At 39.2% G+C, this 22,570-nt stretch overlaps 1 protein-coding gene across 1 annotated transcript in view; it reads left to right on the top strand.

Moving 5' to 3' along the window:
* LOC122063239 (ALBINO3-like protein 2, chloroplastic) overlaps positions 1-22,570 on the top strand; it is a 51,838-nt gene that overhangs the window by 4,704 nt on the left and 24,564 nt on the right. Inside the window, exons 3-8 of the mRNA XM_042626944.1 lie at positions 1,007-1,134; positions 3,458-3,529; positions 5,530-5,631; positions 19,581-19,640; positions 19,862-19,927; positions 22,256-22,303. Of these exons, the coding sequence (XP_042482878.1) occupies positions 1,007-1,134; positions 3,458-3,529; positions 5,530-5,631; positions 19,581-19,640; positions 19,862-19,927; positions 22,256-22,303 (476 nt within the window). The remainder of the gene's footprint in view (positions 1-1,006; positions 1,135-3,457; positions 3,530-5,529; positions 5,632-19,580; positions 19,641-19,861; positions 19,928-22,255; positions 22,304-22,570) is intronic.

The raw sequence follows: 22,570 nt of genomic DNA, 5'->3' as shown, positions 1-22,570 counted from the left end.
AAGATCAAAAGAAGATCCCTCCAATTTAATAGAATAAGAAATCGATGACATAAGGTAATATGTCATGTCACACCAGGCTTTTCCAAAGCCAAGAAATTCAAATAGAGCCTTGATAAGACCCCATCTAATCTATCGTACACTTTAACCATACCCCCAAAAGGAATTTAAAGTTGAAGAGAACTTAAAACATCCATCTGTATAGTTCATTTCGCAAGTCTAAGTTGGAGAGGCTGACACCAGTGATGTTAAGACGAAAGCTGAACTCAATTTTTACACTACAAAGAAATTGAGAGAGCACCAGTCAAAGAAAAGGAGTTTGAAGTTGAAGATAAAGCATAAAGTGATCGCAATGAACAATGATGATAAAGAAGAGATGGTGCTTGAAGCTTCACTGTATATTTTCATGTCCATATTTGATCAATAGGTCGCATATCTCATGTAATTGACGTAGTCTTCTTAGTGCATCCATTTTCCTTTTAACTTTCTATGCATGAAAATTTGGTATTTGGTTAATTTGTAGTATTTTGGGCTATAAATATTTTACCACGAGTTCTTGTAAATGTCTTGATGTAGACTTTGTTATGATGTAATTTTCTTTGGTATATGTTGATTTTAATTATCATGTCATTAAAGGGATGCCAAAATGCATAACTTAGTCCTTGTATCAAGTATGACATTGAATAGAGCTGATTGGAGGGCAAGGATCCATGTAGCCGACCCCATTTAGTTGGGATAAGGTTGAGTTGTTGTTGTTAAAGGGATGCCAAAACCGGTAAGTGTAAACAAGATCAGGCATAATTGGAATGTGGATTATTATCTTTCATCCAAACATATTCATAAACCTATGCTATGGCCATTTAAATTAATTCAAGTGTACAGGGAAGCTATATTTGTGTCGACGATTTCAATGATCATAATAATGATGAATTTCTAGTAAGTGTAACTCTTAACAATTCTGTTTAAGAACAGATGATCATTTCCTGACTAACATTTTTATTTCTCGCAGTGCCTCCTCCTGTTCCTCCACCTTTCTCAGGAAAGAGTTACATAGAACAGTATTTGCGTTTTCGGAAGGAAAAACAAGCACTCGGGTGCCCCTCATTTTTATGGTCCTTTGCATCCTTTGCTATTCAGGTTTTTTTATTTTTTTTATTTTTTTTTTAACTGCTCTATTGAAGGATTTTGACCATTTTATTTTGGTGATTAATTTTGATTAATTGAATCCAAGGAGTACTTTTGTTCAAGAATTAAGACATGATATTTGATTCAAGTCTGATATAGAATCTATTTACAATTTTGAGATACCATTTAGGAGCAAAGCAGGAAGAAAAGGGGGGGGGGTTGAAAAAGGTGGATGGTTAGTTGTAGAAATGATTCCCTGTTCTCTCCCTTTTTTCTTTCTCTCAACACTCTCTCTCTCTCTCCACTCTTCTACCAATCTACTGAACTGATTGACTGAGCCTGTCTTATGGTACTGCCACTGACTGGGCATGCGGAGCTGGTGGAATGAAAATTTCACCGAAGTTGGTGGGGTCAACTATTAGAAACTTGCTCTATTACACAGACACTAGAGAATTGAAGCCACACTTCTCCAGAAATGTTTGGACTCAAATTGCAGATGAACATAGGTGTGTCCACAATAATAGGTTAGAAGATCTAAGAGCAAGAGAGTGTATTTGAAATAACGTCCATCCTACCTGACATAGTACACTATTACCTCCAATAAACAATTTTGACAAAGACAATACACAACTTAAATTGTACATATACTATAAATTAATATCTTTGATAGCTCATAAAATATTAATTATGTGATATTATCTTAAATGATCAAATTGAAAAACACATACAGTTGTCCATAATCCTGTTTTCTTACAGCTTACTGAATTCATCACCTTTTCTCTGTAACATAACATGGGAAACTTTTTCCTCTTTACAATTTTTGCCATAGTTGTCACGACGCCAAGACAAACCAAGGCGGTGGAGGGTTATCTAAGCGTTTAGGCGAGAAGACGCACGCCTTGAGGCGAACAAGGCGACCAATTGATATTTTTTATTTTTCCTATTTTCTAACATTATTTAGTAAGCTATATATACCTTGTATCATAAAAAATCAAGATTAAGCAACATCAAGTCATTAAAAATCAACATTTAGCCATATTAAATCATAAAAAATTAACATTAAGTCATATTAAATTATAAAAAATCAAAATTTGGAGAAATGCTCTGGTTCTATAATAAGTTTGACTGGTCAAATGATATTATTTTTACATGAAACTTTTTGTTTCAGTTATAATATAAAATCAGGTTTCCAACAAGTCTAAGATTACTTAAATCTGAGTTGTAATGACAAAGTTATGCTCCGGTAAAACTTATTTTTAAGTGCGCGAATGCTGTTACAATCGCATGAATGAAAATAATTTTATGGATATCAAAACAAAAAATTATTTTACCGGACTTTTGGTTTTTAGCAATATTTTTACATGATAGAATTTATAAAATTTTCATAATTGAGAAAAACTCCAGCATTTAAAAGTTGAAAATCGCCCTTATAACCAAAATCTAGTTTTTCTTCTTGGACTGGGGGGTTGACTTTTTATCCTTTTAGAATTTGATTTTTAAACTATTTTTATTGGATTCAAATAGGGGGTATTTGCTTATTTATGAATAATATCTTAAGTAAATGAAATAACAAATATAAAAGAGCTAGTGCAGCATAGCAGCAAAATAACTCCAAATAATGATTCCATGGCCATTTTCAACCTGGGGCGTAGACGTAATTGGTCAAGTCATCCCAAAGTCCTCCAATGGACATGAGTACATTCTCGTAGCGATTGATTATTTCACCAGGTGGGTGGAAGCGCAATTGTATGCCAAGCTTACAGCGGCTACCTCCCGTCTTGGTCGTTTGAGCTTTCTCTAGGGAAACTCTGTTTCAATCTTGCGAGATCAACGGATTTGAGGCCAAATATCCGGGATTTTCCTTGTTTTCAACAGAGGGAAAAGCTTCGGGAAAAGTACTAAACAAAATCAGAACCATCCAAGAAAATCAAGTCTGAAAGAAGAGTCTTAGATCTACAACTTTGCAGAAGAGAGTTTTGTGAAAATCTGTATGGAAAACCATGAAACATAGCCTACACGGTGAAAAACAATGACGGAAAACCAGACTGAAGAAGAAATTATCCAGAATCCAATCAGCATGATGCCCCTCAGTGGAGTACCGTCAGACCAAGAATTCAGTCAGCATGATGCCCCCCAGTGGAATACCGTCAAACAAATCTTGAATGGAGCCTTTTTAGTCATGTCCTGCCTCAGGGCCTATACAACTGATGAAACATAACAATATTAACACTATGCAATTGTATACATTTATGAAGCTTTGCTTGATGCTCTTATTAATGTTCTCTGGTTTTTTTTGATGGCTTGGAAATAATGTTTGTGATTTTTCTCTTTGCAGGTGCCATGCTTTCTCTTGTGGATGACAAGTATACGGAGGATGTCGTTGGACCATTACCCTGGGTTTGATACTGTAAGTCAGTAGCAAGTGTTTCTGTTTGTAAGCTCATATAACTCTTAGAACCTCAGAGTCTGTTATCCATGTTGTCGGATTTACTTACTGTTGTCCTTAAATTGACTCCCCCCCCCCACCCCCCCCACCACACACACACATACAAAAAAAAAGTCTATAGCCCTTTGGAAAAGGAGGAATGGGATAGTGATTGAAGATGATTCCTTTTTTATTCACGCCGACGACCCCATCTATTAAAATTATCTTGTGTTATGGCCTAAAATCAAACTTTTCACACAATTAATGTTTGAACCATTTCTCTTAAAATTTTTGTTTTGTTCTCCCTTTTTTCAATTGGTTCTTTATTGATAAAAGAGAAACAAAGGGTCAGGCCCATACATACCACTTCCGACAGACTAGCTTCACTATTAAAAGTAGAATCCCATTCTAAAAATTGCCTAGTACACCTGAGCTCTTGGAATAATGGTGATGCTGTCGCCCATGGAGATACTACTGCACTTCATTATTTGCTCTACCTTCAATGGAGCAGGGATTTCACTTGCAAATATGAATTTGTTTCATTTGCTGCTGATACATTCACAGCCAATTGCAAAAGGAATTGTGTCCCAAAGTACCCGTGCATATATCAGCCTGACCAAACTACTCATCATCACCCAGCTTACTGCAAAGAGTTCTGACTTAGTTGATCATTAACTTCAAGAGAAGTGGCATTGTATTAACAAATGATTTGTAGTCTCTATATCAATCTTGCATAATACACAGACAGGTTTCACTGATTTGAAAGTCCTTCCTAGTCAGATTCTTAGAGGTTAAGATCTCTATTTCTGCTTACTATATAATAAATATAATTTTGTCAAAACCGCATTGTTCAATCTGATTGCCTTGGAATACCACGCAGCATAGTTTCAGCCATTTCTCAAAGCTTTGGCCATGTAGCTTGCTCCATTTCGCTTGAAACTTATGACAAGGAGAAGGTGATGTGCCTATATGGTGGACCTTTCTTGGTTGCCTTCGAAATTGCATTTCAGCAGATTTTGGGGCCGTTTGATATCAATCCCACTTTATTTATTTGTGAACTTATAGGATATTAATACTCTGGCATGGTGCGAGGTGTTCCACTACTTCCACTTGTCAAAAAAGGAAAGGCGCAACTTAAGTAGTGAACTATAAGTGTAAGTAGGTTGATTTACTTGTCTAATAGTCCTATGTAATTTTCTGTAGTTGGGTATTTAAAGGCTCTGAACCTAGAAGCTTGTTACCGCAATCTGCTGCTAAACATGGAAGCTGGATAGACAAACAAGCCCAGCTACTGCTTCCATATTTTTGTTTTTTATTTTATTCATTGGATTTCCCATGGTCCTGGGCCTTTTTTCCTGTTTTGATTAGTTTGTTAGTTTTCAGTTGCTGATCCATCCATATAAAGTGGCTATCGATTTGTGTGCCATGTGTCCTTGTTAAGCACAAGGTGCTGTATAACATCTTCCCAATATGTTTCTCTCTTCCATGTGGCACCTGTTACCGCATGCACTTAGGGTAGTTATGCGACAAAAAATTCATCAAAATCCCCACATAGCCCCAGTTGCAGGTTGTTTGATGGCTGTGACTGATTTGTTGTTTATAAGTTGTGTTGCCATTTCGGCTACATGCTCTCTTGGTAGTACATGCCTATGTGGTACCTTGCATAGGTTCCATTTCTTGACTGCTATCCTGCCTTTGTCTGTAAGCAACCTTCCAAGCAGACATCACTTTTGGACGATTGTTCTATTGTCTCTCTTTCATTAGCTGTGGACTATTCCTCATATTTTGTGACTTCTGAACGTTGTTCTTGGAAGATAGGTTAACTTTTTCATGCCAACATTGATGGATAATATCGTAATGCTAAACTGAATTTATTGTTTGACTGAACCTATTGGAACTTTTTTATTTAAAATTTGAGAATTAGTTAATCTTTCTGCAATGATTTTCATCAAGGTATGAAGCTCCTCTTAAATATATCGCAGGGCGGCACATTATGGTTCCAGAATTTGACTGAACAGCCACATGGTCTTTTGGGCCCTATCTTTCCTGTACTGATTGCCGGTCTGCATTTCATCAATGTTCAGGTATATAGTTTTATTCAACTTCCTTGAAGTTTTGAGTGCCAATTGTTCTCCACTGACACTTCAAGCTAGTTTCAGTTATTTCGCGTCAAAATTTGGTTAACCTGATGTGCCTTATGCCTCTGCATGGCAAATGCTTTTTGCAATGTAGAGTGCAGAGTAGGATGATCAAAACTCAAAAGGTCCAAATGACAAGGGTATCCTCCTGTACGGTTCCCTTGTCAGCACCAGGCCCACAGCCCAACTTCTTGTGCTTTTTCTTTGCAATCTACAGCTGTTGATTATTGGTTCCTTTTCTTAAATAAAATAAACATTGCTTGAATTTCTTGGGGCATAACAGCTTTTTTTGCCCTGTGGCATACAGCTAGAGTGCTGAACTTGCCACATGGAAAGGAGATGATTTGAGAAACATGAACATATTTTGGAATTCAAACGTAGCTGCCACATGTTAGAATCCTTGGGAAATAGGTTGGAAGTGAACCCTATTCCCATTCTTATGCATTCACCTAGGATTGGGTAAGCAGACAGCCAAGGCATGTACTGTATATTAGAATGATGAATATTATCTAAGAAATGTGTAGTTTTGTTTGAGGAAGCTTCCACAATGATATTCTACTGGACTCAAAACATAATATTCCATTTATAGTGGACCAAGATCTTTTGGCATGCTATGAATGTGCATTTTAGTTGATTAACTAGCCAAAATGTGTGCAATGCATGGAGGAAAACATTAGAGAGAACTTTATGGAACAGGATTGTTATTTTATTTTTTATCTTTTTTATATGTTGGGTGGAAAGGTAGGTACAAGGAGATTCCTTTCCAACTAATAAACTACTTCAAACTTTGAATACATAAGCACATTGCTTTTAGTGGTCCATTTGGCCAGTTAGTAATTAGAACCACTGTTACTTAAAACGCATTTAAAACGCGGTTGCTGTTTTTTCCCGTTTAAAACACGTTTTCCCGTATGCTATTATGCAATACGGGGAAAAATGCAAATGGCAAAAAAATATGTTTAAAACACCTTTTAAACGGCCATTTTAAATGCGTATCCGTATTTTAAGGGTAAAATAAGAATTTTATTATTAAAAAAAAAAAAAAAAAAAAAAAAAAAACCATTCGTAGAAGTGAAGAGTGAAGACGATAGGATACTAGGGTTTTGGTTTTTAACTTCCATATTATCTATAGGAAAAACATCTCATCTTCTTGATTTTATTTTGGGACTCCAAGAGCTTTTGGAACATTAGATGTAGGTATACAGGTAATAATCTCTCAAATTGCATGAGTATACTACCATTTTTTTGGTTTCATTTTTTTGAAAACTACACGTTTAATACTCGTACTGTTCGTTTTCGTCTGTTTGATGTTCCCTTTTTTTTTTTTACCCTTTTTTTGACCTACCGTTCATCATTTTTATCTGTTTAAAACCCGTACCGTACATCTCTGTTTTTTTCCGTTCCCGTTTTAACTAACAGTGAATTTTTTTATTTTTAATAAAGTAATGGCAAGAAAAGAAGAAAAATTGTATAGGTAAGAAAGTGAATGGAATTATTTTAAGATATTTAAGGATTTTTCAAATTTATAATTCTAATATATTGTTCTATTAGCCCCATTGAAGAACTTGCCAAAAATATTAATTAAATATAACTTGTTAATAAGGGAGAAAGAACGCTGCCAGGTTGCTTATGCTATGCTAGCCCCTCCCTGTGTCTATCTCTCTCCTCCCTCCTATGAAATGGCATATATGCCCCCCCCCCAAATTGTGGAAGGAGATAGACATAGGGAGGCGCTACACATCTTGACAACGTTCTCTTTTCCTATATTAATAAATATAGAATCATTTGGCCAATGTTGCTAGGCCAAAAGGGGAAGAAGAAGAAAAATATAATTATTTTGACAGGTTGATTATAGTAAGAATCAATTATTACTAACAAGTTTACTAAAAGTGAGTAACCCAATTATTTCTTCTTAATAGAGTAACCACATACATAGTTCTTAATTTAACTAGACAATAAAAAAAAAAGGCATACCCAGTGCACGAAGCTCCCACATGTATGAGGTCCAGGGGGTGAAAATTACACAGCCTCACCCCGAAAATGTCGAGAGGCTGTTTCGACTCAATTTAACTAGACAATATCCCTGAATAACGCTTTTATAGCTAATTACCATTAAATTCACTGGTATAGATAGTAATGGTGATCATGTTGACTAATTTCCTTTCAAATGCCTTGTCGTAATTTATACTCATACTCTTTGACCTAGGGTGCACCCTATTGTTTCATTAAAAAATGATCATGTACATCTACCTATAACCTTATGGTCACATTGTGACAAACTATGCGGATGGAAAATGGTTGAAGTGCAGATGTCACAACCCAAACCCAGATGTCAAGTGCGGGTACAACCCTCACTGGTGCTGATCAAATGATTGATAGGTACGAACAAAACATTCATAACAAACTTCATTAATTTCAAATCTCAAGCCAAAATTAATCAACCATTGTAAAAATTTCAAGTACTGTTATTGGTGGCAATCTATGGTATGTCCCAGTTAAACTTCAAAACCAATTATTAGAGTTTACAAATCAAGTTAGCTCTACTACATTCATCTAAGAAAACATAAATAACAACTAATAAAGAAATCTTTGAGTCACCCTTGAACACCGCTTCAAGCATATCTCCATCTCAATCTGATGTAGGGGTTCCTTGGTGACTAGGTTTCCTACAAGATTAACTAACTAGGTAGGGTAAACTCAAGGGACTTGGGTTGGGGAAGCTTAGTAAACAAGATTGACATGCAAAATAAAGTGAAATTAATGAGCAATATAACAATGAGCAATAATAGTATGAAAAGAAAGACACATAAACTCACTCAAGCGTCAAGTGGGAATATGGGGTAAGGGAACATTGCAGCAAGTGAAGTTAGGTTCTAACACTAGGCTATTAAGCACCAAAGATAGATAAGAGTCCCATGTTATATGTTCTAACAAGTCATGCTTTGTAATAAAGAAAATCAGCAACGTCTAAGGCAAAATAGTGGGCAAAATAAAGGTCAAAACAATGGGCTAAAAAGGGGGGGGGGTTTAATGGAAGAGGATGAAGCAAATATTAAGGGAACAATGGGGGGGATGGAAGGGTTCAGTTCACTACTTACCTGCTGCCCAAGTCTGAGGAGTAAAGAAGAAGATGATGTCCTCCAAGGATGAAAAAGCTTGCTGTCCACGCTGTTGTTGATGAAGAAAATCCATTGGATGTCTCAGCAGTTCCTGATTAATTGAAGGAGTGACCAGCAGCCTCAACAGTAGCAGGGGGAGACAAGGGGCTGTGATCATCCTTGTAGCTTGAGTGACGGAGCAGCAGCCCACAATAGTTGCACCACCAGAGAGTTAATAGGATGGCAACAATTCAGACTACTGAGAGAGAAAAGAGGGAAGAGGGGGAACCGAGAAAGAGAGAAAAGGCGAGAGAGAAAAAGAGAAGATCGAGAGTAAGAGAGAAATTAGGAAGGGAGAGGGAATCGTAGGAGGGGGGGGAGAGACTTGCGCTAGACATGCTTTCAAAATAATTCATTAACTAAATTCTTGGCCAATTGCCTTACACTTAAATAAGAAACTAATTGCTAACAAAAAGGAATCCTAGTCAATTAAAAGAACTAATTGCTAACAAAAGTAAGTCCTAGTCAATATAGGACTTTCTCAAGACCAATAGAAATAAAACATGTAACTTCCTAATTTATTTCAAACTAAAAATAAAACATGATTGTAAAAGATAACTACTAAATAACCAAATCAGATCTGTGGGGGCCACATAAATTGGCCAATGGGAGAGGAGAGAAGAATCGACTAGCGCTGGGAAAGGCTGGTTCGATCCTCTCTCTCCTTCCTAATCCTCCTTCCACAAAGATGGATCGTGTGGTTGGGCCTTCTTTCGGCTGTACACCTTGATGTCCCCATCACAATCATTTGTGGTGTTAAAATAATGGGGTGAGCTCAGCCCAGTAAGAAATAATATAGTAAGATCACAACACAAAACTACAATCAAACAAAAGTAACGGCTAAGAATACACTTTTTGTTTTCCTCAAATAGCACCTTCAATAAAAAAACACGGTTATTTGAAAATCAGCTCATTTCTAAAATTCTTTAGCCGTTATTAAGAGAAACAACCTGCAATTGCCCATACTCCGAGTGAGAAGCTGACCAATCACCTATAAGTCACCTTTTCAAATCCTCGTGCACCACTAACACTCATTTGTGTATAGTGGGTATCCAAATCTCCAATTCCTGTGGCTCCAAGGATCACTTCTTCTCGGGTGGCAATTACAGTCTATTTACCCTCAAACACTTTTCTTTTCACCTTTAAACAAAATCACTTTCTTTGAAAAAACACACATGTGAATAACACAGGTAAAATCTCCAAGTACGAATCAACATCAATACACATCATGCAATAATATTTATCTCCATCAAATATCAATCACCTCCATAAACTCATGTTAGACATAAACACAATTCAAATAAGCACATGTCAACACATCTCAATGATATAAGCAAAAGGCATTTGCAACTGCCTGGCTTTTCTCCCCCACGCCTATGCCGTAACCCCAACCTATGCCCCCCTTCCCCTCCGGCAGCCTCTGCTGCTAGCATCTCCCCCTCCCTTGATTGGCCACACCTTATACTTTCATCCTTCGGTTATTCATGATTCCTCCCCTATCGGCCTCTGTCCTCCTGGCCTTCTGGATTTTGAGATCCTTAAGTGGAAGAATTGCATCATTGGTACGTTTCTTGGAAGCAGCCCCCCTTCTCCATGGTAAAAACTTCCTTGATGGAACAATGGAAGCCGGTGTGCTCTGTGTCTATCTACATGCTCGACAGTAGGACCTTCGTCTTCAACTTCGATGATGAATCAGACAAAGCTTTTGTCTTAGATGGGGGCCCCTGGTATGTTGGGAAGAAACCCTTATTTGTGAGACAATGGGATGCTCAATCATCGTTCAGCAAAACAGAGCCTTCCTCCATTCCTCTGTGGGTCTCATTCCCCAATCTTCCCCTCCGTTTTTGGTGTGTTAAGGGAACTCAGTATTGTCGGCTCTCTCATTGGTAAACCATTATACTCGAATAGAAGAACAAAAACCATGGACAAATTATCATTTGCTCGAGTTTGTATTGAAGTGCAAGCTGGAACTGATCTCCCTTCATTAGTTACAATTATCAATGGTGAAGGGCACTCTTTCATCCAAGAAACTTACAAATGGATCCCCCCGGTGTGCTCTTTATGCAATTGCTTTGGGCATAAAACTGCTCTATGCTTGAAATCCGCCACTGTTGATCCTTCCCGCTTTTGCAACCAAAATACTACTGCCAACAAAGCTTTGTTGAACCCCCTCTCTCAGTCAGAATCTTCCAAAGATCATCTTGTCATTAGAAGCAGAAATAGAAAACGAAGGAATAACCCTTCGTTGTTGGAAATGTTTTAGCTCTGTTATCGGACGACCGCCAATGGCCATGAACCCTAGATACCCTAGTCTCTTGTCGGAGCTCTTACCCATTCGATGCAACCCTTTCTCAGCTCTGGAGTCGTCAGACCCTGACATAGCCTCTATGCAGTCTCTTCCACAACTGTACACTCAGCTTCCTGATAGCCAGATCGGATGGCCGAGGCACTTGGTTGACCCCATTGCCCTCTCCAAAACTACTCTTCCTCCTCTTTTGCCTCTCCTAGGTATTGTTACCTGTGCCCCGTCTTCAGCCTCCTTGGTGGAAATACCTAACTCTTCTCGTTCTCTTTTTATTCAACCTTCCACGACTCGGCCATTCTGGTCCAATCCTGAACTATATTTTATCCCCTTAAGCTAGTTTATCTCAGTTCATATGCTCAACCAATCCTCTAAATTTCCATCGGATCACCCCCTCTACCTAGGTAATTTATACAATCCTACCCACTCCCTAAACCGACCTATTAATCTAAACCCACAACCTGACCCAACCAACCAACCAACAAACCAACCTACCACCGCTAACCCACAACCCGATCCACACATCCGTCTTACCATTCCTAACCCACAACCCGACCCACCCTTCCAACCTAACATTACTCACCCACAACTCGACCCTCCCAACCCATTTAACAGGTCTTCTTCACCCGACGATGTTCTCTGTCGGCATGGTTTCGCTGGTCGCCCCTTGCTTATTGTTCGTCTTCAATCGCCGCCTCCAGAGCTTTGCCCTAAGTAAGCTACTTCCTTGCTTCAGTCAATCGGCAAGACCTTGCACTCTCCCCTTGCAGCTGCCTCACTTCCGGTGTGCCTAGTTGTTCCGTCAGCTGTTCTAGTCGTCTCGCCTACTAGCTCGTATGCCTTTATTGAAGATTTTGACAGCATCAACTCTCAGGTTCTTCGCTTTGACCCTCGCCTAGCCTTGGAAGGCCCAACCACTTCTTTCTCCATCCCGGCTTTGCGCTCTCCTCCAGCGTCGGCCTCCGAAGGCTCCTTGGACCCCTATTCGAATCTGGATCTGTCCACTTCGCCGATTAATAATCAATGCTTGATTAGCCTGCACTCCAGTGACCCTAATGCACCTTCCTCTGCGCTGCACTCCTCCTTAGCAAATCTGGACACCAACCCATTAACTCAGATGAAGAGTCTTAGCCCCACGGCGATTGGAATTCAACTCACCTACAATGGTCCACTAGCAGTTCATACAATTCAGAATGCATCACTGGGCACAGTAGTATATACAATTCAGAATGCTCCTCTGGGCACAGCTTTAGATGAAACCCCTGCCCCAAACCAGCACATACATCATACTAGCCTTAACCCCCCTCCCGCCACCATCACCAAAGCCTCCACAGTGAATCCCTGAAAACAAAAACATAAAACCTCTTCCATTAACACCAGATTATCATCCACTTCAAACACCACTCCTGTCATAGGTTATAACCGCCGACCATCCTCCTCCACAGGTCTCCCCACCCCATCACCCCTCGCAGCTCTTCCAAGCGTCCGATGCCCACACCCACTGGTTCCCAATGATTCCTTAGACCATATGGAATGTCTGAGGCCTCAATTCCTTGGTTAAATAAGAGGAAATCAGATCTTTTATTCGCTCCTCCCAGTCCAACCGCTGTTGTCTTCTTGAAACCAGGGTTCTGGAAGTCAATGCAACTCGTATTGCTTTGTCATTGCTCCCAACTGGTCCTTATCCAATTACCTCCACAGCTCGAACGGAAGGATTTGGATTCTTTGGGATCCCTCCCTCCTCGCCATCTCCTGTCTTTCTTCCTCGGCTCAAGCTATCCACATCTCCATCCCTCAACACTTTGGCCCATTCATCTGCTTCCTCTCTATTATTTACGCCCACGACAGGGCCTCTCTCAGGTCCCCCCTCTAGGATGACCTTCTTTCCTTTGCCAACACCTTGGGTCCCAGACCTTAGGGCATTGCTGGGGACTTCAATGTTATTCGGGTTAAACATGAAAAACAGGTGGGTAACCCCATTGATTCTCAGGCTGTGGATTCTTTTAATGATTGCATTGATGATCTAAATCTTACTGATCTCAGATGGTCTGGTGTCAAGCTTAGGTGGCACAACAAAAGATCCGGTAATCTCCGTGTGGCCTGTTGATGCAGATTAATTACCAAAATAGGCTTGTTTTATTAGGAATAAGCTTAGGGTTGGGTTCCATACATGTTGGGCCTTTGATCCCATGTGTTTTGAGTGTAATAGACCACTTTTATGGGTCTAAAAGGGGGGGTCTAAGATTGAATACGGGATTACTAGTTAGTTTCCATTTTCCACTTAATGTAGACTAGGATAGGGGTCTAACCAAGTCTCATCTTCAGGATCTTTTAATCTAAGAACAACCACATAACCTCCACAATAATCCACAGCAGATTGATATACCAGCAAGCAAAATCAGACCACGGGAAAAAAGGATAACAGTAGCTATCGATCACAATATTCAACACTATCTAACCCAGACTTCAGTAGACCCAATAAGCTAATAACCAGCAATATTAATAAGGTGCAGCAGTCCCAAAATAGTAGCAGAAAACAGCAGAACAGAAATAACAATTCAGAATATTGATTCTGTTAAAATTCTGGCAGATGCATTACAAGACAAAAATCCGGAGATTTTGAATATCTCTGTAACAGCAGCTTAGAATCAGACCTACTTCGGGTCAATCCATGAGGGAATATAGGGGAACAATCGACCTTAGTTTGGAGACTAATCGATGGCTGAAACTAGCTCCAGCAGAAAAGGCCGACAGGTCCTATTTCAGAATTTTCTGGGCAGAAAAGTTGCAGAATGAATACCTGATTTGTTTGGCAGCAGTAGAACCTTGATAATAAAGCTTGAAAAGAGAAGAATAAAACACTTGAAAGGAACCTCTTGGGCTTCACACCGCAAAGAGTCAATTGGATCAAACACCAATTCCTTTAGCCTTTATCAAATACAAGACAAATCTCCATGACGAAGACAATAGCAGCAACCATTAATTTATCTTTCAAAATCATCTAGGCTTTTAGGAGCCTCCTCTTCTTTATTTATAATGTTAATGGGGGAGGGAATTACAAAATAGAAGGTTCCTCAAAAAGGAAACCAAATATTCTCCTAATACAATAGTTACTAAAAACTGAAATTAGAAACTAACTAAAATTAGAAACTAGTTGAAAAAGGAAACTAACTACTAATGACTTGACTCAATTAATAACTTGACTCCTAAAGAAACAAATATAACTCAAATCAAGCCCAACTAAAAAGGAAACTAATGAAAATGGAAACTAACTAGTAATCCCGTATTCAATCTTAGACCCCCCCTTTTAAACCCATAAAAGTGGTCTATTACACTCAAAACACATAGGATCAAAGGCCCAACATATATGGAACCCAACCCTAATCTTATTCCTAATAAAACAAGCCTATTTTGGTAATTAACCTGCATCACCTGTAAGCTTGACAGGGCCTTTGGTAATGAAGCCTGGCTTGATTCCTTCCCCTCATCCCATGCCAGCTTCGGCCTTCCGGGGATCTCTTACCATAACCCTATCTCAATCCATGTCCCTCCCTTCCGCTCTTTTGACCCTAAACCTTTCAAATTCTTTGATATATGGATCTCACCCGGACTTCCATTCCCTTGTCCATAATTCTTGGAACAGTCATGTGTCTCGTTCTCCTTCCCCTCTCCTTGATTTTGCCACTAGAATCAAAAGTGTGAAAATTTCCCTAAAGCTTTAGAACTCCTCCACCTTTGGGAATATCTCCTCTCGGTCTCCTCCGGTAGAGACAAGCTCCACTCTATCCAGTCCAAACTCCGGCAGAATCTTCTCAATGCAATTCTAGCTGAGGAAGAGAAAGCAGCCACTATTGATTTATCCCTGCTACTTGATCAGGAAGAAAGCTTCCTTCGTTAGAAAGCCCAATTCAAATGGCTTGAAGTGGGTGACTCTAACTCGGCTTATTTCCATGGCTCTCTTAAAGCCAAAAATAATGCCAACTCCATCCCGATGCTTATCTCCTCCTCCGGGACTGATCTCTATTCCTCGGATCACATCAAGGCTGAAGCTGTCTCTCACTTCCAGAGACTCTTAGCCCCCCCTTCACGCCCACGCCCACCCCCACCCCCACCCCCACCCCCACCCCTATCTCCCACAACCTCCTCAACAAGTATGTCCCCGTTGATTTAATTCCTTTCCTCCATTCCATCCCCAACGAGGAGGAAATCATCTCGGCCATTTTATCCCACTAGTCCAACAGAGCTCCGGGCCCTGATGGTTGCTGGAATACCATCAGAAATGACCTTATTTCTGCGGTGCATAGTTTCTTCTTTAATCCAAACCAAATTGGGGGGTATAAATCATACCTTCCTCTGTCTCATCCCCAAAAAGGAAGGTGGGGTTTCTATGAATGACTTCAGACCCATTTCTCCTTGCAATCTCCTTTACATGTTCATTGCTAATGTCCTTGGCAATAAGATTCAGAAAGTTATTGACTCCCTCGTCAGCCCCAACTTATCTGCCTTTATTGCGGGGGAAGGAGTATCATACACAACATTATGCTCTGTCATGAGATTGTTCGAGGTTTTGACCGCAAGTCCTATGCCCCAGCGGCCCTCCTCAAGATTTACATTCACAAAGGTTTTGACACTATTATCTGGGAATTTATCTCCAATGTGATGCTTCAAATGTCTTTCCTGCCATCTTTTGTCCATTGGATCCATGTTTGCATCTCCTCCCCTCGACTCTCCGTCCTGTGAATGGGAGCCCGGCCGAGTACTTTCCCTCAGGCCGAGGCATCCGTCAAGGATGCCCCCTTTCCACTCTGCTTTTCTCTCCTTAGAAGTCATTTCTTGTTCTATTCAATCTGTCACTTACCTCCATCTTATTTCTCCCATTCCGAAATGCGAATCCCCCCTCCTTTCCCACTTGGCATTCGCTGATGACATCATGATTTTCTCCAAGGCTGATCCTCTCTCCATTTCCACTATATTTTCCACTCCAATACTTCGAATCCTTATCGGGACTCAGCATTAACCTCCTCAAGTCCAATATCTTCATCTCTGGTGTTTCCTTTGAAGCCCGTGACTACCTCTCTGAGCTCTCTGGTATCCCGCTTGGGTCGTTACCTTTGAAATATTTAGGCCTCTCCTTTATATCCTCGAGGCTCTCTGCTCATCACTGTGCCCCCATACTAAACAACCTTAGGAAAAGGTGGTAGCTCTGGAAAGGTAAGCTTCTCTCTTTCGTTGGCCGCCTGACCTTGATTAGATCGGTCCTTCAGTCCATGTACCTCTACTAGACTAGTACCTTTACCCTTCTTGCTTCCATCATCAAATCCTTTGAGGGTCTCCTTTGCTCCTTTCTCTGGAAAGGCTCTGATTCCTCTAAATTCTTAAGACCCCTAAGCTGGGAAAAGTTTTGCCTTCCTAAAGCTGAAGGGGGACTTGGGATTAGAAGAATCAAAACCACCAATTCCGTTGGTATTCTCAAGCTCATATGGAAGATTGTGTCCAAACAAAAAAGCATATGGGTGGATTGGATTTACCCTGGTTTGCTCAAATCTAATTCCCTCTGGACCGCTCCTTCCATTAATGATGCCTCCTGGATCTGGCGAAAGATTCTTGATTATAGATCTGTTGCCCTCCCAACCATCTCCTTCGTTATTGGAAATGGTCGATCTATCTCCCTCTGGAAGGACTCTTGGCATCCTTTCTAGCCTTATCTCTCCTAGAATCATCTACTCTTTTGGTCTTCCTTCAAATGCCTCTGTTTCTTCTATACTTTTCCACTCTGGCTGGTCCCCTCTCCCCTCTCCCCTCTCCCCTCTCCCCTCCTTGATCTTTGATCCAACCTTCCCCCCTTTCCCCTGGTCGCAGAGGAAGAGATGACAAATGTATTTGGCTCCTCCTCTAATGGAACCTTTGCTTCTGCCTTTGCTTGGTCTTTTAGCTGTACCTCTTCCTCGGTAGTTCCGTGGCATAAGGTTGTATAGTTCAAAAACCACATCCCTCGACATAGCTTCACTCTATGGCAATGTCTGTCAAATTGCCTGCCCACTCAATCTTTCCTCATTCACCGACATATCCCAGCCAACCTTGCTTGCTGCCTCTGTCCTCAAGGTATAGAGGACATCCCTCACCTCTTCTTCTCTTCCCTTATCTGGAAAGCTGTCATTTCCAAATGTTGGCAGACTAGAAGATCCATTCTCCCTTTTGATAGGGAATGGAATTGGATTGACATGACCTTCTCTGGTTCCCCCATCTATGCACTGTCGGCAAACTGGTTTTTTGTGCTACAATTAACCACCTCTGGATGGAGCATAACATTCGTAATTGGACTCCCAAATCCTGTTCTCCTGATAAGATTTGGAAAGCTATCTACTTTGATGTTAAATCCAAAACCTCATCCCTCCAGACCCGCCCAGTCCACAATACCCCTAGAAATTCGCACATCATTGCTTCTTAGAACCTTCAAGTTGATTTCATCCATCCCACATGAGGGCATTATGGGTTCTGGCTCTTTGGCTTCCCCCCCCCCCCCTTTATTTGATGGCCATTGCTGGTGATTTTAGTTTAGTTTTGTTTTTGTAATTGTAATTGCTCCAGTTGCTTTTGTACTTGGCTTTTGCCTTTGTTCTCTTGGTAGCTTAGGCCTCCCCCCCTTTCCCTTGTATATTCTTCTCCTCTTGGTAATAAATTATTTATTCCTAAAAGAAAAAAAAAATGATAAAAGCATACCAAATATCGCATCATACAATCAAACCACACCTATGGTGTAATCCCACTATAATCCTCTTACACAATCACATGGAACACATGATCATATATCAACATGTACAATGCAAAATACTATAATAAAACATATCACATTCAGTAATTAACATACCACATAATATACAAGCCAAACATACCATACCTCTATTGTGTACACCCACAAAACCCACTTAGCTCAGCTTGCATATCTCCTACTTCCACCTTCTAAGATTTTGAATGCTCAAATCAAACACCATATGCAATTAGGTATGCCTCTCATTAAACTCTTAGTTCAAAACTAATTCAATACCCCACTTTTCTCCAAAAGTCAATCAAAGTAAAAAATCAACCCCAAAAGTCAACTTTCTCAGATGGAAGTCAAATTCTAGGAATCAATCGCCCATGACACTTATTATCACCCTTCAAAAGATGAGAATGATCGGTTGAATGATTAAAGAGTAATTAGAATTTTTTTAGCTTAGGATGAAATTTCCAGATTTAAGGAAATCTGAATTTATTTTCAATCCATAGCCCATAGGTCAGTTAATCCTCAAATTCGGATTGTAACCTCCCCTAGGGTAGCTTTACGAACCCTCAAAAGATGAATTGTCTCAGATTTGAATCATGTTCTAACCAAGGGATGATGAACATGTGTTCAAAATATCAGATCGATCGGATGGCTGATTTTCTTAGTCTAGAAAACACTTTATATCCAATCTTCTAGTAAATGGAATCTTGAGTGAAGAACTTGAAGAACTATACTTGTTGATGGCAGAAATCAGAAATTGAATAGAGAGGAGAACCAATGATAGTAATGAGAGAATAATAATGCAAGAACATAGTAGCTTGTAGAGAATTTAAATCAATCGGATCAAACATCGATTTTGTCACCTTGACCAAACACAAGGAAATCTTCACACATGAAGAGGAGTAGCAACAATAGTAATCTTCATTAATGAAATTCGTGTACAATGCCTGAACCCCTTACAAACTTATATAGAAGACTCAAAAGTAGACTTGAGTCGAAAAGGGAAAGGCCTAACCCAATTCTTAACCAGTAGGACACTTGAATTGACTAAGAAATTGCAATAACAAAGGAAATAAACTCAAAACAGGACTGGACTTATAGATTCCTAATCTAGTCCAACTAAAACACTTAATAATAAGTAAAATAAAAAAATAAAGATTCTTACTTGACTAATTTCGTATTCCTAGTCCATACCTATATTATAAGCCCATAAAAGTGGCCCATTACAAAGGAAACTTTTGAAACTAAAGGCCTAACACATTTATAACCAATCCCAAAGCTTATTTCTACTAAAATAAGCCCAAATAGATAATAAATGAGCTTCACCACCCCTTTTTAAGACTTGTAAGATTTGAACCCTTAACTTTTCACCAACTTAAGTCACAATCACTAGGCTAACACTCAAGCTATTAATTTAAGTGGCGAAACAAATATTTGAAGAGGCTAAAGAAAAATATCCTAGGGTTCCAAACTTTGGGGCATTACAGCAAGCTTTTGCATTGTTGTAGTGATTTTGATCATATTCAACTTGTGCTACTATGTGATATTCTAATTCACTCATTATGTGGCAGGTATGTTTGGTAAAACTGCATTGTGTTAGTATATTTGGATGATTTCTTTATGACAACTTTAAAGAAGATCATGCCTTAACTTGGTTCTACCATGTTGTCAGATTTCTTTCCAAACATCTACCATGGGACAACTGCCTGGCTTGTTTAGCATATTAGCCAAGGTGAGTTGGTGAAGGCTATTTCTATGTTTGCTTTCAATTCATTCGTAGTGCATCATTGAGGCTCAAAACTATGCTTTGAGAAAGTTGTAGAAGTTTGTGTATATTTACTGATAGGTTATCTCTGGTCACTTTTTTTTCCCTTTAGCATTACTATAGTTTGCATCTTCCCTTGCATCCAATCTCATTGCACATAATTGATAAGGTCCTAATATTTGTTGCAGTACTACAAGCTCTACTTGGATGTTCTGACACTGCCATTATTAGTGATTGGGTTCTACATTCCTCAGGTAACTAGTTTCTTTATATATGTGTTCTTTGTGATGTTAGGCCGCCTCCTAATAGATCTATACATTCTATGAGTGTTTATCCCACCCCTTTGCAAAGCACATGAAAACGAGTTAAAACCACGCCGGTGGTTGCTGTTTATGTTTCAACACCAAGGGAGGAAATCCAAGTTTTTTCAATACCAAGGGAGCCAAAACCACGCTAAAGGTGGCTTTTTACATTTCTGGGTCATGAAAATGGGAAGAATGGTCTGTTTTAACTTAAGTATTGACCCGTATACAGTTTGATACGTACTGATATACTTTGATTTTCATAATTTGGGCCCATTTTTATGTATCGAGATGTATCGTAAATATCAGAGAGTATTGTACGATACGGTATGATACACTTTGATACATAAATTTAAAAAAAAAAAAAAAAATCATGTATAGTATCAATTCCTACCGATGCCGATAAATATTGGCCGATACGGTATGATACACTCCGATACTTTAAACCATTGGGTTGACCAATCTTAAAATGCTGGTTGAAACCTCTTTTCATTGTTCATATTCTGATTACATTGTCCTTCGGATGGGTAAACACTCACTGGTACTAAATGTTATGGTTTACCCTAACTATCAATGTCGAGGTTCGAGTGCTACACCTAGTTTTTAGAATTTTTTTTGTTTATGTAGGTAATCATTTCACTAGTGTCTATTAAAATCAACAACAAATATCTTATATTAATGATAGATAAGAGTTTCAGAAATATACAGACATGCTAATGTAGGAGTAGGTTACAGGTAACTAACCCCAACAATTGATAACCCCAACCAACACAACTAAGTAACAGATTACACTTAAAGATGCTTAGTAAACAAAGAGACAAAATCCAGGAATAACCCACACAAGACTAAAGCAACTTAACAAAGAAAATCCAAGAGAAACTCCAATCAGCTAGGAGAGAGAAACTCACCTGCGATAGGCCCAGAGAGAGAGAGAGAGAGGGAGAGAGGGGCTGCTGCAGCTGTGGAGCTTAAAATGAGCTGCACTCTTGGCCTTAGGTAGTTCCTAGAAAAAGTAGAAAAAACTTAAAAAATTTGAAGGACTTCCGATGGCCGGTTGCTGAGATATTCACTTTCTTGAAAATCAGACCTAGGAGAGAGAATTGCCAGAATTCTGCAGTGACAGTAGTTGGCAGCCCTGAAGAGCCTTCTAAAGTGGATCAAGTGGTCCACTTGAGATGTAGAACAGACCCTCAAAAGGTCTGACAGATCAGACTCCAGGTGGAGGCAGCAAAGGAGATCGATTGGCTTCAAGAGAAAAGTGTTCTTGCTGGTCGATCTTCAATGAACAGGTCTGATTTCTATTGTATTAATAATGGCAGCAACACTGACCAGAAATAGGCAATCTGACTTCAATAAATAAGAGGAAATAACAAAGGGACAAGTGGGGGAGGAATGGATATCTCAGCTTGGGCTTTTCACCCACAGCTATCCCAGCTGCTCTAAGCAATTGATTGCAAACTTTCTTTATTCAAATCTGAGAATTGAGAGTACGTAAGCTCCTCTATATATAGAGGGCAGATTAGCAGTCATACCATAACTAGGAGTTAGACTCCAAGTAGGATTAGACCTTACATAATAGGAGTTGGACTTGAAATAGGACTAGACTAGAACTCCAACATAGAGTAGGTAACTAACTAGTCATTCACTAATAGGGAAACCTAAACTGACTCAAACTAAAATAACAAAGCAAATAGACTCAAAATAGGACTTTAACTAAACTAATGAATTAAATCCCGTTTTCCTACTTTCTACCCATATTTTAGGCCCATTAAAGTAGCTCATTACAGAGAAAACCCATGTGATCAAAGACCCAACACATACATAACCTAACCCAAAGCTTATTTGCAATAAAATAAGCCCATTAAGTGACTTATGTACATCACATGCAGTTTAGGTTTTGCCACAGGTATTGATATTTGAATTTTTTACTACTTAAAATATTAGAATTCCCACTAATTACACCTAATGCTGCTATAATTTATCACAACCCATTCTACTTATAAATTATTACACATCAAGGAAATATTGAAATCCATGAACAATTGGTTAATGCTGGCATATATTTTCAGTTAACATCACTGTAGAACTGAGAGCATCTGTTCATAGCTGTGGTCTGCAATATTTTTACTTCCTTCCTGGTTAATCTTTTGCTGCCTTGTATTGTCTGCTATTCTCATCTTACTTCTCTGAAGCTACCGCTTTGATCTATCAGTACAAAATTCTTATTTATTTTAAGAGAATTGTATCATGAATCTGTATGCCTTTTCCTTGACCTTGCAGGGGAGTTTAATCTATTGGGTGACTAATAGTTCACTAACTATCATTCAGGTTGGTCAAGCACTCTTACTTTTGTTCTTTTTGCCAAAAATATATATTGTGTTCGTGTGGCAAAATATCTACTAAAGTGCAATTAGGATTTCATATGCGATCTCTAAACTGTCTGTTTTTGTACATGCATTTACAGGAAGCAATTCGCTAGAACCGTCCCTCTTTCTTCCCATCATAATTTTGTTTCAGTTTTGTTCCAAAATGAAAATCGATAGGATTTTATTTTGGCCTAACAAAAACCAACAATAACCCAAAACAGAAAGATTC

The sequence above is a fragment of the Macadamia integrifolia genome, unplaced genomic scaffold, assembly GCF_013358625.1.
Source record: "Macadamia integrifolia cultivar HAES 741 unplaced genomic scaffold, SCU_Mint_v3 scaffold1259, whole genome shotgun sequence".
Classification (NCBI taxonomy): domain Eukaryota; kingdom Viridiplantae; phylum Streptophyta; class Magnoliopsida; order Proteales; family Proteaceae; genus Macadamia; species Macadamia integrifolia.
Note: the sequence above shows the minus strand (reverse complement) of the source record. Positions and strands in the feature narration are given on the sequence as shown.